Source organism: Brassica oleracea, chromosome C6, assembly GCF_000695525.1.
Source record: "Brassica oleracea var. oleracea cultivar TO1000 chromosome C6, BOL, whole genome shotgun sequence".
Lineage (NCBI taxonomy): Eukaryota > Viridiplantae > Streptophyta > Magnoliopsida > Brassicales > Brassicaceae > Brassica > Brassica oleracea.
The window spans coordinates 30,090,970-30,108,233 of NC_027753.1; the positions used below are offsets into that span (position 1 = coordinate 30,090,970).

At 30.4% G+C, this 17,264-nt stretch overlaps 2 protein-coding genes and 1 long non-coding RNA gene across 3 annotated transcripts; 1 reads left to right on the forward strand and 2 right to left on the reverse strand.

Moving 5' to 3' along the window:
* Positions 1 to 2,058: 2,058 nt before the first annotated feature.
* LOC106299205 lies at positions 2,059 to 3,284 on the reverse strand. The gene is made up of 5 exons (XR_001261713.1): positions 2,896 to 3,284; positions 2,763 to 2,812; positions 2,526 to 2,660; positions 2,399 to 2,449; positions 2,059 to 2,307 (listed from the first exon to the last, which is right to left on the reverse strand). It is a non-coding gene; the product is annotated as an uncharacterized LOC106299205 (long non-coding RNA).
* An 8,160-nt stretch (positions 3,285 to 11,444) lies between these two features.
* Positions 11,445 to 15,516, forward strand: LOC106298286 (floral homeotic protein APETALA 1 A). The gene is made up of 8 exons (XM_013734388.1): positions 11,445 to 11,795; positions 13,132 to 13,210; positions 13,304 to 13,368; positions 13,507 to 13,606; positions 13,814 to 13,855; positions 13,953 to 13,994; positions 14,594 to 14,748; positions 15,167 to 15,516. The coding sequence occupies exons 1-8, from the start codon at positions 11,611 to 11,613 to the stop codon at positions 15,267 to 15,269; spliced, it is 771 nt and encodes a 256-aa protein (XP_013589842.1). The 5' UTR covers positions 11,445 to 11,610; the 3' UTR covers positions 15,270 to 15,516.
* Positions 15,517 to 15,918: 402 nt separating this feature from the next.
* LOC106299532 (RING-H2 finger protein ATL57-like) lies at positions 15,919 to 16,989 on the reverse strand. The gene is made up of 4 exons (XM_013735608.1): positions 16,692 to 16,989; positions 16,488 to 16,575; positions 16,287 to 16,396; positions 15,919 to 16,201 (listed from the first exon to the last, which is right to left on the reverse strand). The coding sequence occupies exons 1-4, from the start codon at positions 16,800 to 16,802 to the stop codon at positions 16,157 to 16,159; spliced, it is 354 nt and encodes a 117-aa protein (XP_013591062.1). The 5' UTR covers positions 16,803 to 16,989; the 3' UTR covers positions 15,919 to 16,156.
* Positions 16,990 to 17,264: the final 275 nt, after the last annotated feature.

Below are 17,264 nucleotides of genomic sequence, written 5' to 3' on the forward strand. Positions count from 1 at the left end.
GTATTAAATATAGAGTGTAGATTTTAAGATTTAGTGTTTGAAGTTTAGGATATAAATTTAAGATTAGATTTTTTAAATGAATAAATTTTGGACCTTTGAAATTGTGTTAGAGTTTTAATGAAGATTAGAGTTTCAAATTTATTAGTTAGAGTTTATGATATATGATTAATTTAGGGTATGGTATATATATGTATGTCTATAGTTTAGGTTTCGGGGTTTAGATTTAATTTTTGAAATAGTTTTTTAAGAGTGAATTGTGAAAAAAAAAATTGAGTTTAGATTTTAAAGTTTGAAGTACGATATAAGGTTTGGGGTTTAGGATATTAAATACACCAAATTTCATATAGTAATATCAACTAAATATATAAACCCCCAAAACTATTTTATATATATAGTATAACAAAACTTTAATTATCATTTTTATCCTTTAGTTTTACATTTATATATCTTGAGGTTAAAAATATTAGGGTTGTTGTTTAGGGCCTGTTTAGGGTTCGGATCTTGAGGTAAAATATTATTTTTGTTTTTTTCGATTTTGTATATTTATATCGAACTTTATTTTTATATAAAGTTTAAAAGTTTAAAAGTTTAAAATTTAGATTTTAGGATTATATTTAGGATTTAGGGGTTAGAGTATATTTAGGGATTAGGGGTTAAAAATAAGTGTAGCAAGTCTTTTTTTTTTTTAACTCTGAAATGTTTAGAAACTGAAACAAAAGGACAAGGTCTCTTAAACAGAAACACCTACCTATCCCAAGCAAACAAAAGAACAGAAAGCAAGGTCTAAAACACAAGCTTCATAAAAAGACAAAGACCACTCCCGTAAGAATCACCAGAAGAAAAACCCTTCCTTTTAAGACACCATCCTTGTACCTTCATCCGCAAGTAACCTCTTTAGCCAAGAGGGACTTCCTTGGGCGACATAAGATTGAAAGCGCTTTTCCTTTGTCACACTCCGAGCAATCAAAAAAGCACCCATATTAGCATCTCTCTTAACCAGACTAACCTCCCACCCTGAGACCTTACTCATCATCTCTCTTAACTCCTCTCCATAAGCCCTGAAAGCTGGCCAGGCCTTTTGTCTATTTAAAGATCCCACCAATTCGGATGCTTCTATCTCAAAAGTCACATTCTTCACTCTATGAGATATCATACTCTCTGCTGCCCACAGAAGCCCCAAGCGTTGTGCCTCCAACAAAGATGCAGCTCCATTGAAAGCTCTTCTACTATGAAACAAAACTTCTCCCTCGCTATTTCTCAAAATCCAACCAGCTCCCACCAGGCCAGAGTCTTTTGTCCAAGAAATACCAATATTACATTTGACTCTCTCTCTCTCTCTCTTTGCGGTGCCTTCCATACCTTCCCCACATTACAAATCCGGCTCCTACCTTCTTCATCCTTTTTTGATGCCTCCAGCATTTCAACCCAACGTCTAGAATCCTCAACACACTTCGCTACCGTAGTCTCTGCATCAAAAACCCTTCCTTCAAAAGCAAAGGCGTTTCTGTTTTTCCACAACATCCACAAAATCCACGGAAAAACACCACTAACAGCTTTTGGGATTCTCAGATCTTTATCACAAGCCAAAAGATAGCTAAAATTTTCGAACAAAGACCGATGCTCAAAACCTCTAGGAGGAAAGGGAAACCCGGATGTTGCCCAAACCAAACGAGCCACAGGACATGTGAAGAACACATGGTTGATAGATTCACCTTCTTCTCCACACCTAAGACATCGAGAATCCACCTTCATTCCTCTAGCTAACAACTCCTCTGAAACGGTTAAAGCATTGGAAAGGGCTTTCCACATAAAGATTTTAATCTTTGGTGCCGTATTTACCTCCCACACTTTACAACGCAAATCATTGAGAGATGGTTTGCACTGAGCATTAACCCTCGTATCAGACTGATCCAAAAGACAGGCCAACCAGTAACCTGACTTTACAGAATAAATAGAATTGATAAAAAAATATCCCTAAATATATAAATAGAATTGATAAAAAGATTATAATATATATTGCAATAAAATATGATATTTATTGTTTTAGAGATTACAATATCTTTTGGTTCCAATTATATTTCCCTCCATGAGATTTGGCTCCAATAATATTGGAGTTTTAGCTCCAATTTATGTTTGGCCTGAATTTATTATCAATGTACAAAACACCCCACAAAACACTAACAAGTCTCAACATTTAGAAAAAAAAAATCAAAACTCTCTCCCTCTCGAATCAAAGCATAAGAAGAATGAAGTGAAGCATGTCTTTGTGGTCTTCCTCTAATGGAAAGTTGCTTCGAGACTAACGCACTGCCAATAAAACAGACAAGAAACAGAGTAAAAAACATAAACTATAGCCAAGTAAAGACATAAAATTGTAACATAGAGCATAGAGGTGAACCTCATGATTCTCTGTTTGTTTGCTTCGTGTACATGATTCTCTGTTTATCACCTTAAAAAAACACAACCCAGTATTTAAACATCGAAAACTTTATGAGAAGACAAGCTAAAAAGAATAGAATAGATACCTTCGATCTCCTGTTGGTTAGAGGTCATAACTAAGAAGCTACATGATCCAACAACCCCCTTAGGATCTCTTGTTCTACGGCATCACACCTCTTGCAGAACACAAACTTGTTAGGGTCTCCTGTTCTACGGCAGACCTAAGGAATATGACGACTCTGTGTAAGTTAGTCAAACGTTCCTAGACATTGGCAATGCATAGAAAAAATCAAATGCAACAGAAGGAAACAAACTCAACTGACCTCACAAACACGGCACGAGGGACAACTCCATAAGCTCCAATGAAACAAATCTGCAATTTACAGAAATTATAGACTTCAAAAGCCTTACCAAGCCAGAGAAAGTAGGACACAAAAACGAATCAAATGAAAGTACCTCTATGTTGAGCCCAAGACTTTACACAATTCTTATGGTACTTCTTGCCACAGCTTTTACAAGAAAGCATCCTCCTTGCTCTCTCACTTCCTTGGCTTTCTCCCAAGAAGCACATTCTGCACATTGCATTCACGCCGGACTGAGCCAACTCTTCACCAACCTGACCGTTAGAGGAAAGCTGTCCAAATAAACAAACAAAACCGATTATTTATAGGGCAAATCTCCAAAATAGCACATTTCTAAGTTTATGTCACAAAAATAGTCCACAAAAACAAAAATGCCCAAAATAACATTTTATCTTTTGAAAAATTTAAATTTTTTTTATTTTTTTTATTTTTCAAAATTTGAAATCTTATCCCAAACCCCACTCTAAACCCTAAAACCTAAACTCTAAACTCTAAACCCTAAACCCTAAACCCAACCCCACCCCTAAACTCTAAACCCTAAACCCCACCCCTTAACTCTAAACCCATTAATTTACCATTAGAGTATACGTGTATATTTATCTCTTTTGATAAAACATTAAGTGCTATTTTGGTCATTTTTATTCTTATAGGCTATATTTGTGACAAAAACTTTTTAGTGCTATCCTAGTAATTTTCTCTTATTTATATCATCAACAACAAACACTAGTCAACGCAATCAGTAAATTTGAGAATTTGAGGAAGCCATTGTTCCGATTGAATCTGAGACGACATAAGTAACTCCTTCGTCAACACAGAAGTAAGTCGCTGAGTGCCGAGTGTTCTTCTCCGAGAACTTCATCATAATCTCCACAGATTTCTCCTATGATTCCGCTGCATCAAACCCACAAACTAGGCCTACCACAAACAACAAGAGGATAATCCAAACCCAATTATCAATATCCCAAAGATTGAATCAACAGGGGATTGAAGAAACTTTTTACATTGGTGGATCTGGAGGTTCAGACGGTGGTAGAGAGAGCAGCAGGTGATGGTGGTGCCACTGCTAGACGAAGCGGCGGCGGGGACGTCACTGGTGAGATCTGAGTTGATGGTCGCAAACTCAGTGAAAGAGGATGGAGGCGTGCGTCGTTATCATCACAAGTCTGTACGCCGTCGTTCGAGGCTCGTTCATCACCAGCGCCAAGGAAAAAATGAGTAATTTTTATCAAATCGAAATATTTTGTCAAACCAAATTTTGCTAAGGCTGCTAAAAAAAATAAGTAGTATTTTCACGCAATAACAAATATAGCGTTTAAAATTGACAAACGCTATAAAAAAAATAAGTGTTGGTATATAATAGTAGAATTGTCAAAAAAGCTATAATCTGATGTTATTAATATCCACATTTCCTGTAGTGAACGTAAAAACCTCTAAACTAACTTTATTTAATGAATTAAACTTTATTAGGTCATAATTACCATTACTACCGGTAAATCTTTAGTTTAGGAGGTTCGACATTAAATAAACATAGTCGAGGAGTTTTACCTTTAAAAATCAAAAAACAAAATTCAAAATTTTATAATATTATCTAAAAATTAGTCACTTAAATTTTCAAAATTAGAATTTTAATTTTTTTTTTGTAAATATATGAGTTTGATTTGTTTTTAACATCAACATTATATATGTATAAATTAAAAATGTAAAAACACATAAAATATAATTAAACTTATCTAAATATTTATTATTATATTTTTATTACATTTTATTTTATTTTTTTACATTTTTAATATTTGATTAATTTTATTACAGATAAATCTTTAGATAATTTTCTTGTTTTTACATTTTTTAAAATTGTCTAAAGATTTATTATTACATTTTTATTAGATAAGATATATTTTTATTAAATTTTCTAGGTTTTTACATTTTTAATTTATACATATATAATGTTGATGCTAAAAGCACATAAAAATCATATATTTACAATAAAAAATTAAATATGCTAATTTTGAAAATTTAAGCTACTATTTTTTAGATAATATTATAAATTTTTGATTTTTTTTAATGTTAAAACTCTTCCACTATGTTTACTTAATGTAGAAACCTCTAAAATAAAGATTTACCGGTAGTAGTGGTAATTATGACCTGTTAGGGTTTAATTCATTAAATAAAGTTAGTTTAAGCCTTTAAGGGTTTTTTCGTTAAATACTTAGTTTAGTGGTTTTTACCCAAAACAAACTTAGTTGAGGGCCTTTAACGTTAAAAATCATTTTATATTCGATTGAATATACACAACATGTATATATTTTTCTTTCTTAAACAACATAATATGTTTCAGTATAAGAAACTGATAAAAAGATGTCAAAGGTTAAAATTTTCTTCTACACAAATTTCACCAAAACTTAACATCTATGGTACAAGAATTGTTACATCTGTTTAGCAATAAAGGTTTAACGTTTAATTTTTGTTTTTTTAGAATTGAGAATTTTTAAAAGATACATATACATGTATTATATATAGAATGGTGGGGATAAAGGGTATTGATGTGTACATTAATTGGACATTTGATGTGGCTGGATTGGACCCCCACCTTGCTCTTTGATAGAGACCTAACTAAGACAGCTTTGCTCTTCATTCATTTCTTCTCGAGAATTTGAGTTGCTACCTCATCACCTCCTTTCTTATTGTCATTGTCCGGTCTACATAATTGAATTAACTGAATATAATGTATCACAACAAGCACTTTATACCTTTTTAAACAACAGAGATTGAAAATTCAATATCATCCGTGCGTTAAACAATAGTTTCTGAGAAATTTGTGGTAATAGTAGATAACTCTTGAGTTTAAACCAATTTATTTAGACCTTGAATACACTCACCTACAAAATTCACATGTTTTCAAATTCTTCAATATTAGGAACAAGTTCAATGAAACATTGTTTTTAATTGGTCTCTAATTTTTTAAAAAACTTATGCATATATGTTATATATAGGTTTTAAAGTCTCTAAAATACTTTTTCAAAAAGATTACTGATGAAACTAATTACACTAAATGTTTATAACTTGTTAGATCTCAAAACAGATTTTGATTACTAAAACAGAAATTAACATGGATAGAATTTTTAAAATTATCATCGAAAGATCCTCCTCCAATACAATTTCCTAAAATTCATATAAAATCTTGTGTCACCGTGATTTAAAGCAACTTCACAACAAATATCACTCATCAAGGACAATTCGTGGGATCTGCTTTAAAGCGACTGTTAAGCTTTTCTGGTTCTAACTTTCAAAACCATTTTTAATGTATGACTAGTATTTCGGAGATGAAGATAGATATTACGCCCTTTCAAAGAAAGCTAAATTGTTTTCTAGTATGTGGAATAGAAGATACGGTGTAGTGGAGAAATTGTATACAATGTAGTACACTATGCATAATGAAGTGAAAGAGAGTAGAAATGGATATTAAATGGGAGAAAAGAAGGGTGGAAATGTAACAAAGGCGAAGATAATGTATATTATTGGGACGTTGTCCTCAAGGCCACGAGCTTAGATTCTTTTAGTTTTGCTCAATTTGCTATGTTTCTACTTTTCCTTTTGTTGCTTACTACTTTTGCTCATCATCTCCATATACATTATCATACGTACATGTTCTCTATTCATCAAATGGAGTTCTCTATTTAACTACGATCATTTCAGTGTATATGGTCACAGCATACCTGATTTAATATATCTTGCATGAAGAAAATATATATGAAATCTACAAATTTGATTAAATACTACCAAGGAAAATAATTTAGGGAAAATTGCCAAAACGGAACAAAAAAACAACATAGTTGTCCCTATGGTATAAAACCATCACTAAATTGTCTCTATAGTATAATATTTTTCATAATCCCAAAACTAGCATTTTCTTAATCAAATTAAACATAAATTAAAACCATTTTTAGAAAGTTTAATGGAAAAAGATTAAAAAAATAAGGTAATTCCATAATGTTTTAGGAAAAAAAAAATGTAAAAATATATATATTTTTTAAAAAAGAACACACGACACATATAAAAATATCCCCTAACCCAATTGCATTTGGTTTCTAAAATCCTCCAAAAGTATTCTTTTAAAATCCTCTAAAGTAGAACTTGATTCCAATAACAGTAGCCTACCCCCTTTATCATCAGCCGAAAATACCCATCCCATGCTTGCACTAAATTCCCAAACACCACATATTGTATAGATATGCATTATATAACAAGAGCTTGTGAAAATTACAAGATAAACTATGGAGAAATCATAGATTGATGAAGAAGAAAAGCCAAAATCATTTTTTTTTTGATATTTTGACAAAGAAAATTAACCAGGACACGTTTTAGGAAATTAGAATATTTTCTTAACCGAAACTTCCTTAATTTTCGGAAAAAAACTGGTTTTTTATCCGTAGAATGCACTTTATACACTGTGTAGAACCATGACAAAAATTCTGAATACAATTTCTACTTTTTGTAGACGTTCGTGTTAAGTTTAGATTTCGCATACCTGAAATTTTAGAATACTTTATAAAAGTAGAAACTGCATTCAAAAGAAAAGTAACGATCTTTACAATTACTAGAATTCGCATTCCCCATATTTAGAATTTTAATAATTTTTAGATTGTTTTTTCTAAAAAAAGTAGATGGACTTGTTTATTCTGGAATTCGTTTTCTACTAACCCATTTTCCGTAGAAGACGAATTCTACTTTTAGTGGAACGTAATTTAAAAAATTTATTTATCAATTTTTTTAACCAAAAAAAAAGTGTTTGTGTATATAGGTGTTTTATTAATTGTTTATATTTTTAATATTTTTTTGGATTCATAAAACTATTTATTTTATTAAATTTCAGAAATGGAAAGGATAAAAGGGAGAATAAATGGACAAATATGGTTTTATATCGTAGGGATAACTATGTTGTTTTCTTGTTCCGTTTTGGCAATTTTCCTAATAATTTATTGATATCAGGTAAATTGATCATCATTTTCGATTTATTTAGATCGTATACAGTAGGATCTACAGTGTAATTAGAACTACACAATACACATTACACCACGCTTCACACTATACATTTTTTTTTGCGGTTTGAATACTTACAATTATTCGTCTTGGTCCCCTTTTGTTCCTTAAACCCTGCGTATAAATCCGTGAACGCAATACATTACACAATTATCAATTGATTCTCAACTCTACCGTAACATCTATTGCCAAAGAAAAGGTCTATTTGTACTTCACTGTTACCGCTGAACATTAAATATAAACAAATGTAATAAAACTGTCTAAAACAAAGGGTTTACACTTGGGGTGGACACTTCGGTTATTTTCTTGGTTCGGTTCAGGTTCGGTTTAGTTTGGTTAGTTTGATTCTATTGTTTTTCCAACTGAAATAACCTATAGTTAGTTTGATTTTTGTTCGGTTCAGTTTATATTCGGTTCAGTTTATATTCGGTTTGGTTTGTTTTTGGATCAGTTTAATTAGGTTTTTCTTAGTTTATTTTTTTGTAAGAAAAATTATGTTTTAAAACATAAACTATGTGAACTAAATTCAATATAAAACTGAAACAAAAACCTTTACAAAAATCACAAAAAGTATATAAAATTAAAACAAATGAAAGTTAACTAAAATTAAAAAAAATCAACATCATTAGTAATGTCTCTTATATCACTATTAAAAAACCTGCAATGAATCATCTTCCAAGTGACGCTATGGTGAAGAACTTTTGTTTTTAATAAAATTTGCTTTAGGTTTTAGATTTTATGTTTAGATTTAACATCCACGTTTACATATATAAGAATATAAAATACAGATTTTTCTATTTTTAAATCAAATATTTTGATGATTACATATTAGGTTAGAAGAATATATGTTAATGAATAAAAAATGGAAAATATGTGGCTTGGTATTAGCATTTTAGTATATTGGTATTACTAATATTTTTAATTTATATAATTACAAAAACACATCAGTTTTTCGATTTTGTTCGGTTTTAAACCGAACCGAACCATTCGAGTTGAAACAATATTCAACCGAATGGTTTGAAATAGACTTTGGTTCGGTTTGAATCAGTTTCGGTTCAGTTGGTTCGGTTTGATTCGGTTTGGTTCGGTTTTTTGCCCACCCCTAGTTTACACTTTATTCCAAAAGAATATATATATCTTTCTTATTATATAAAATTTGGTTCTTCAAAGTTGCTCTTTAACATGATCGGGACATGTGTCAACTAACTTTTGATATTGTGACATATGTCAAAAATATGATACATTTATTTTTTGTTTAGGATTTAAAATGTATTTATAAAGGAAAATTATTGTTACAAAATATTCTCTTATGGATCTTTTTAAGATTGTAGAAAAGGAAAATTTCTATTACATAGTCTTTCGCAACTAAATATTGTTAAAATATTTGATGATAATTTTAATTTTTTAAAATCCTATAAAAAATAACTGTAAAAAGCTATTTAAAAGTAATATTAAAAAAATATAAACCAAAAATATCTACAAATAGTTCACATCTATTTTATTTTCACAGAAAAACAATAGTGTTTACAAGAAAATTATTTCCTGAGTATTTTGTTTTAATTTCTTGATACAACTCAATTTTTTATTATTTTTATTACATCTTATAATGCTAACATTATTTTTTTTTAACTATGATGTTGTCGTGTGAATATGTGTTTCTAATAAGACAAAATATATTATTAATTAAACTGAATTTTTACATCAAAAGTAAGTTAGTTGTATAAAAGTCTTAAACAAAAACGGATTATGGTATCCTACAAATACAAGAAATTGTTTAATGAAAAGTCTTGAACTAATTACAAAATAAGTATTTTTTTTCCTTTTTTAAAAGTCTAAACAAAATTATATTGTAAAAGAAATCATATTTTTTTCATAAATAACTAACTTTAAGAACTAACATTTTCTTTTATAAATAAAAAAAATTCAAATATTTCATCCGATATGATTGTGTAATATGTAAATAAAAAAATTAGATTGTGAATGTGTCAGTAAAACCTACCATTATGTGAAAATAACCTCCTTTTCCTGAATTCTTAAATAAAAGAGATTTATTTTTAATATTAATCAAATATTTTTTTTAAACAAATTCTCACCAAAGAGAATTGTAAAATTTTATTTAGTAGTGTTTTTTTTTTTTACTTTTAAAAATTTAATGATAAACATGATACTAAAAATTATTTAATTAACAAATAAAAATTGTAAAAATTTTAGTGATATTGAAAAAAACGAAATTTGAAAATAGTAACTTTTAAAAATAGTTACTATTAACTGGAAATAATGATTTGATAGTATTTTGATTTTCAAAATCCTAGACAAATATGATTCTCAAAGATTATGTAATATTAATTTCCTTTTTTATAACCCTAAAAACTCTAAAGGAATAATTGATAGTTGTTTTCCTTTAAAAAAATCCTAAACAAAAAGAAATTTGTATCATATTTTAAAATTTCTAACCATAAGAAAATTTTAAAGAGTTATTTGATAATACTTTTAAGAGAGAATTTGATGATGAACATGATAATAAAATTATTTTATTAACAAAAGAAGTGTAAAATTAGTATTGATATGAATAGTAAAAATTGTAATTTTTAAATAATTATATATATATATATATATAATTATTTGATAGTGATTTGATTTTCTGAAATACTAAACAGAAGATACAGGTAAAAGGTTATATGATAGTGATTTTTCTTTTCAAAAATCCCTAAACAAAAAAGTATAAAAGAGTATTTGATAGTATTTTTTCTGTTTTTAATTGTAAACAAAAAGGATATTTATAAAATAGAATGTTTTGATTTTAAAAAAAATCCTAATAAAATTTCAAAAACTTATTTAATTGCAATTTTTTAAAAATAATTTGATGACAAATATGATGATAAAACTATTTAGTTAAAAAAAATCAAAAACTAAGATGTTGTCTTGATTGGTATTTATGTGTTTGGTCATAAAATCAAACACATGTTTGATATTATTTTCATGTTTGGTCATAAAATAGATTATTATTATTATTGTGATAGTAAGTGCTCTTTATATGCGTTTTATTATCAAGCTTCATCGTCTTCTTTTATAATTCATTTTAACAAAAATATTATTTGGAAACTTATGCGTGAAAACGAGTTCTTAATTATAAAATAAATCTCACACAACATACGCAAAAGCAATCCTAAAATTATAATAAAATGATTTCTTATGTTCTTTATGAAATGAAAATATCAAACAAAATCAGTTGCATTGATAGTGCTCATATCTAGTATTAGAAGAGTTCATTTAAAAAGAAGATGATTAGATATTTTCGTTGGTCAGATTTCGTTTCGTATATCTACAGAGAAATCTCCGCCGTCAATGCAAAGCGAAGGTGACACTTGGGATGGTCCAGTGGTCCGTACAATGTTACTTCTCGCTCACGAGACGTCGAGAATCAAATTTTTATATTATATATTTTCATTTTAGAAACGTGGGCCTAACATCCAGTACAAAATATACCAATGAGAAGTCGACACGAATTCTTAAGAAAACCACACTGGTTTTGAAAACAAGAACAAACCAGTTTTAGCTTTTCCCTAAAACCGCTATTACCCAATTCTCCATAAATAAAGAGAGGAAGAAAGATCCCGAGACTCAAACACAAGTCTTATATTATAAAGGAAAGAAAGAAAAACTTTCCTAATTGGATCATACCAAAGTCTGAGCTCTTCTTTATCTCTCTTCTTATAATTTCTTGTTTTGTTTGGTTCTTTTAGAGGAAATAGTTCCTTTAAAAGGGATAAAAATGGGAAGGGGTAGGGTTCAGTTGAAGAGGATAGAAAACAAGATCAATAGACAAGTGACATTCTCGAAAAGAAGAGCTGGTCTTATGAAGAAAGCTCATGAGATCTCTGTTCTGTGTGATGCTGAAGTTGCGCTTGTTGTCTTCTCCCATAAGGGGAAACTCTTTGAATACTCCACTGATTCTTGGTAACTTTCTCATTTAAGAAACAAAAATATGTTTAATTACTTGATTTGTCTCACGTTTTTTCTTAAGTTGACTACTTGATTTACCCTAATTAGTAACTGCTGTTCTTATTTAGGTATTTTCTAGGGGTTTCATTTGATTTGGATTATTAGTAGTTAGATATCTTTACTGAATCTGTTAATATACCGTCAGAAAAATGTTTATTACCTAGATCTGTATTAACTAGAAAAATAAAAGTTATATACGGACTGGAGTGAATTTAACCCTAGAACATTATTAACTAGTATCGGTCTGGATATATGTGTGTGGGTGTATATCACCATCATGAATTGTTTTGTTCTTCTAGATATGTCTTCAGAATTTTGAAACCTAATTTTGAATTAGAGCCAAAGTAAGAATTTTTTTAAAAAACTGTTAATTTAAAGAAACTGCTTAATTTCACTTGTTTCGTAGCTAGGAACTCAAGTATTGAAAATAATGTTGCTTTAATAAAATAAATTTGCAAATGGTCTATTATTGTAGATAAGCCGAAAATGTGATGAGAAGCAACATAAATACTGGTAATTTATAAGATTTCAAAGTTAAATTGGGATTATATAAAAGGATTTGTGTTTAATTTTTGAGCTTGGGGGGTTTTCCAGCCCTAAAATCATTGTGAATCGTTTGATCTCCCAGTTGTGTTTTCCAAAATATTGCAAACCTAAGGCAATGAAATATTTAATTTCCGTCGGCTTCGACAAGTATTGACTCATAATCTTAAACACTATAGTATAAACGTAGTTGCTTCTGTTTTATAAGATTTTACAAATTGGAAGGCTGGAAATAAGGATGTCAAATCTGAGTAGGGGGTTTTTGACCTCTGGGGATCCACGAAAAGAACCAACTTAATCCTATGTTCGGCTTCTTACCGATGGTCAAACTTAATCCAACAGCCAACAGCTGTTCTTTCTTTTAAAAAGCGTTATTCGTATTCTGTACAAAATGAAACTAGTGATTTGATCAGATTATAATTTTTTTTTTATAATGTGTCATTTCTAACCAGATTTCCTGTACACAATTATAACAATTTTAAAGAAACCGCAGTTACAACTCTAAGCTAGAGGTATAGGGTTATATCTTGGTTCACTGTTTTGCTAAATTATAAATATCTTACAGGATTTGATCTAGGAAATCTTGGTTTTAAGGGAAAAAACCATCATTAAGACCTAGGTAGATCTACCCTAAGATTGTATTTTACATGATCATTTGCTTGTTTTACACAGTATATACTCTATATATATAATATGATCATAAATTGTTGATGATAAGAAGCTAGCCCTAATTCTGTGAATTGAACAGTATGGAGAAGATACTTGAACGCTATGAGAGATACTCTTACGCCGAGAGACAGCTTATAGCACCTGAGTCCGACTCCAATGTAAACCAATTTCTCTCCATTAACTTATATAAATTAAATATTATTTCAGTATTAGTGATATATACTTATCTGTATTAAACTTGTGAGATATAGACGAACTGGTCGATGGAGTATAATAGGCTTAAGGCTAAGATTGAGCTTTTGGAGAGAAACCAGAGGTACATTTTCATTCATCATTTATATTAATAGATGAAATATCAAACAGGATTAATGTTAGTTAAAAATGCATGATTACTTATAAGAAAATGATGCATTTAAATAACAAAAAAATGCATCGATGCTCTATTGAAATTTAGGCACTATCTTGGGGAAGACTTGCAAGCAATGAGCCCTAAGGAACTCCAGAATCTAGAGCAACAGCTTGATACTGCTCTTAAGCACATCCGCTCTAGAAAAGTATGAATCCTCCTATTTCTTTAATTAACATGTATACAACTTAAACACATATTATTTTATTATTCAAATACATATATATGAAATAGTACATATGTGATTTTATTGGTTGGATATGAAAAGATCAATCACGTCGATTAGAATGTATGACTTTTTAAAGAATTAGTATATAAGAGTATGATTAGTCAATGTAATGGTACGTTTATGCAGAACCAACTTATGTACGACTCCATCAATGAGCTCCAAAGAAAGGTATGTATAAACCCTATCAAATTGACGTTTACATAGAATAACTGCGTGTAAGAATCCTATAGGGGAGCTAACAATCGTGCCGTTTTGGAAATGACAGGAGAAAGCCATACAGGAACAAAACAGCATGCTTTCCAAGCAGGTGCCATTTGTCATTATTTTTATTTCGTCAAAATGTTTTCTATTGTAGTACTGTTAGCTTCCACTGTTCTACTCCACACTTCAAGCCAAGCTATACCTACCTACGACTACGAGATCTTCACATATTTCTCCACTTAGCTTCGGCACCACTATAACTAAAATATAGATAAAATATCATTTTTATAGTCTATGATTGATATACTCGTCAGCCAGTACGTAGATGGGTATTGCCCGTTTAGTTTTAAGGTTCTTTTCCGGATTGAAAATATTTAAACTTGAAAAGTCGTCTCATATCATTCTACTTTCGTCATCTATATATAGGGTATGTGAATATAGACAATACTCTTATTTAAAAAAATATTGGGCTAAACTTTGGCAACAGAAGGAAAATTGTTTGAGAAGATATATATTTAAGACATGTATACGAGTTTATTACATGATGCAAGGAATTATTCGTAACCAAATTAAAGATCTAAACACACCTACCTTTGATGCTATTTATATGTATATCTATTTAGAAGTCGTGGCTTTGAAAATTGATGATGATATGGTATGGTATAAGTTGGTAACAAACTGGTGTGTGAAATTGAAACTTGTCAGATTAAGGAGAGGGAAAACGTTCTTAGGGCGCAACAAGAGCAATGGGACGAGCAGAACCATGGCCATAATATGCCTCCGCCTCCACCCCCGCAGCAGCATCAAATCCAGCATCCTTACATGCTCTCTCATCAGCCATCTCCTTTTCTCAACATGGGGTAGTTAAAAATTCGTTCCTCTTACTTTCAAGTACATATGTGTTATATATACAAGATAGTTAGGTGTTATAAGTCCAGTGAGTTAGGTTGTGTTAGTGATGGTTAGATGTCTAAATTGTGAATTACAAGTACTAAGATTTTTCATGTATATATTAACGTATTGATCATCAATCAAATGGTCGTAAAAAAAACAGACTTATATTTTTGGGAAAAGTAGATGGAATGGCTGCTAAAAGTCTAAGAAACCTTTGGGAGCAGGTCGTATTTATTGTTGTTCAAATTAAACTTGAGGTAGTTAGATAAATAAACTATCTTTGATATGGGCCTTTACCAATTTCACTACAAAACATGTGATATTTTCAGCACCTATGTAGATAATTTTGTAAGCTATATCATGTGCATATGAATGTAAATGCAGGGGGCTGTATCAAGAAGAAGATCAAATGGCAATGAGGAGGAACGATCTCGATCTGTCTCTTGAACCCGTTTACAACTGCAACCTTGGCTGCTTTGCCGCATGAAGCAATTCAATAATAATATTTATAATCATCAATAATAAAACAATATGCGCTACATATGTATTTTGGCGAGCCCTTCTTATCCAACTAATTAATATATGTGGGCAAGCTCTATGTTCATATAATTAGCAAGTTTCTATTTTGTCTCTTTTTATATATCTTTCTCAAGTTCTTTTGCTTCAGTATGTGGCAAAATTGTAATATCTCATATTTCAATATCTGAATTTATATTATTGAACCTTCTAATAAATCAGTGTCCAAAGTCAGCAATTAAGTCTCACCCGTGTCTACGAAACTGAATCTTCAGTTACCTTTCCTTTAGGATCTTTTATATTGTAGGTCTCTTGAACTAAAAAATAGCAACAACTTTAGTTATCAAATTAATCTAATGCTTAAAATTATTGAAATTTTTATATCAAAGCTTCATTAAGAGAAACTAGAGGCAATGAATCTGCGAGATAATAACAGTTAACAGCCGACTAAAGATAACCACATAAAACATTTGGATGATTACCCAAAAAGGAATCTATTGATTCTCTCCCAATTGGTTGATTCATATGAGAAAACATAAATAAACAAGCCTCTGCTTGATGTTAAAAATTAAAATACATACTGCTAAATAAAAAAATATCCATTAATACGAGTATACACAGGAATAGACTGAGAGATAAAGGTACATTTTCAACCCAGCCCTTATCCCAAATGGATTTTATCACATATAAATTGATTAAGTACCACATATAAATAGCTTATCATTTTTCCAAATTACAAGCCAAAAAGAATCTGGCAGAAGTCTTCCAAAATCTATAAAAATTTAGTTACAACATAAATTAAGAAAGAATTGGTGATGAAGGAATTTTTTGCCAAGAATCTAAGGATATCTCTTATAGTTAGTCCACCTGCTCTGTAATTTCATTCTCCAAGAAAAGCATTGTCTGTGAAAATCACAAAACATACATCAAAAGATAGATATAACCGACATATATGTGTTAATAAAATACATATAGAGATAAAAGAAACCTTGGAACAAAAGGGACAAGCTGCACTTCTCTCCATCCATTCATAGATGCAGGCAAGGTGAAAGATATGTCCACATTGTAGAACTGTTTTCGGATTATCCTCAGCGTACTCTGTCTCCAATGACAATAGTAATGAGTAACACACACAACAATCTTTAGACAAAAATAAATAATTTTTTTTTTGTAGAGTTACTAGTTTTACCATAGAAACATGTCGGACAAACGTCTTCTTCTCTGTTAGCGACAGAGGAAAATTCCCTTCTTTCCAGGTTTCGAGATAGTTGCTCGTACTGGATCAACACGAAGTTGTTAGAGTTTGATTAGTTCTGCAATTTCTATAAGTTTTCTGGGAGAAAAAAGTAATGAACCTATAAAAGGAAAGTAGGTTTTATAATGTGGGCGTTACCTTGAGGGGAAAGTTATTCATTATTGGGTGGCTGAAGGCTGTGATTCTGGGTACGTTTCGAGACTCATTACCTTGCTCCGGAACACGAAGACAGCAAAGTAAAATACCCATTGATCTGATTTGGGTTATTCACCTAGGTCAACTAATATGGGAGAAAAACAGAGGAACAGAAGAAGATTGATCAATGTTTTTCTTTCTGTTCTTGAATCTTCGGATCGATCTGAGAGAGAAATAAAAATCAATTAAGCAGGGGAAAAAGCAACAAACTTAGGAAGCTTTGGTCCGTAATTGCAGCGATGTAGATTCTTTGGAGAGCTGCACAAGGCAACGTGGAGATTTTGTGGGATATTATTTTTATTAAAAAGAGTTTTGGAATTTTGACTGCTTTTTGGAATGTACTTTTTTTTCGTTCTCCAGTTTATAAACTCCAGTTACCGCTTTTTATTCTTAAATGCAAACAGCAAAAAGTTAAAAGTTAAACTAATTGAAGAGTATGAATTCTCACAAAGTGCAGAAAGTGTGTTTTGAGTTGGAGGACTATGAGTTGGTGGGCTCTGTGAACAAACCTAAGGC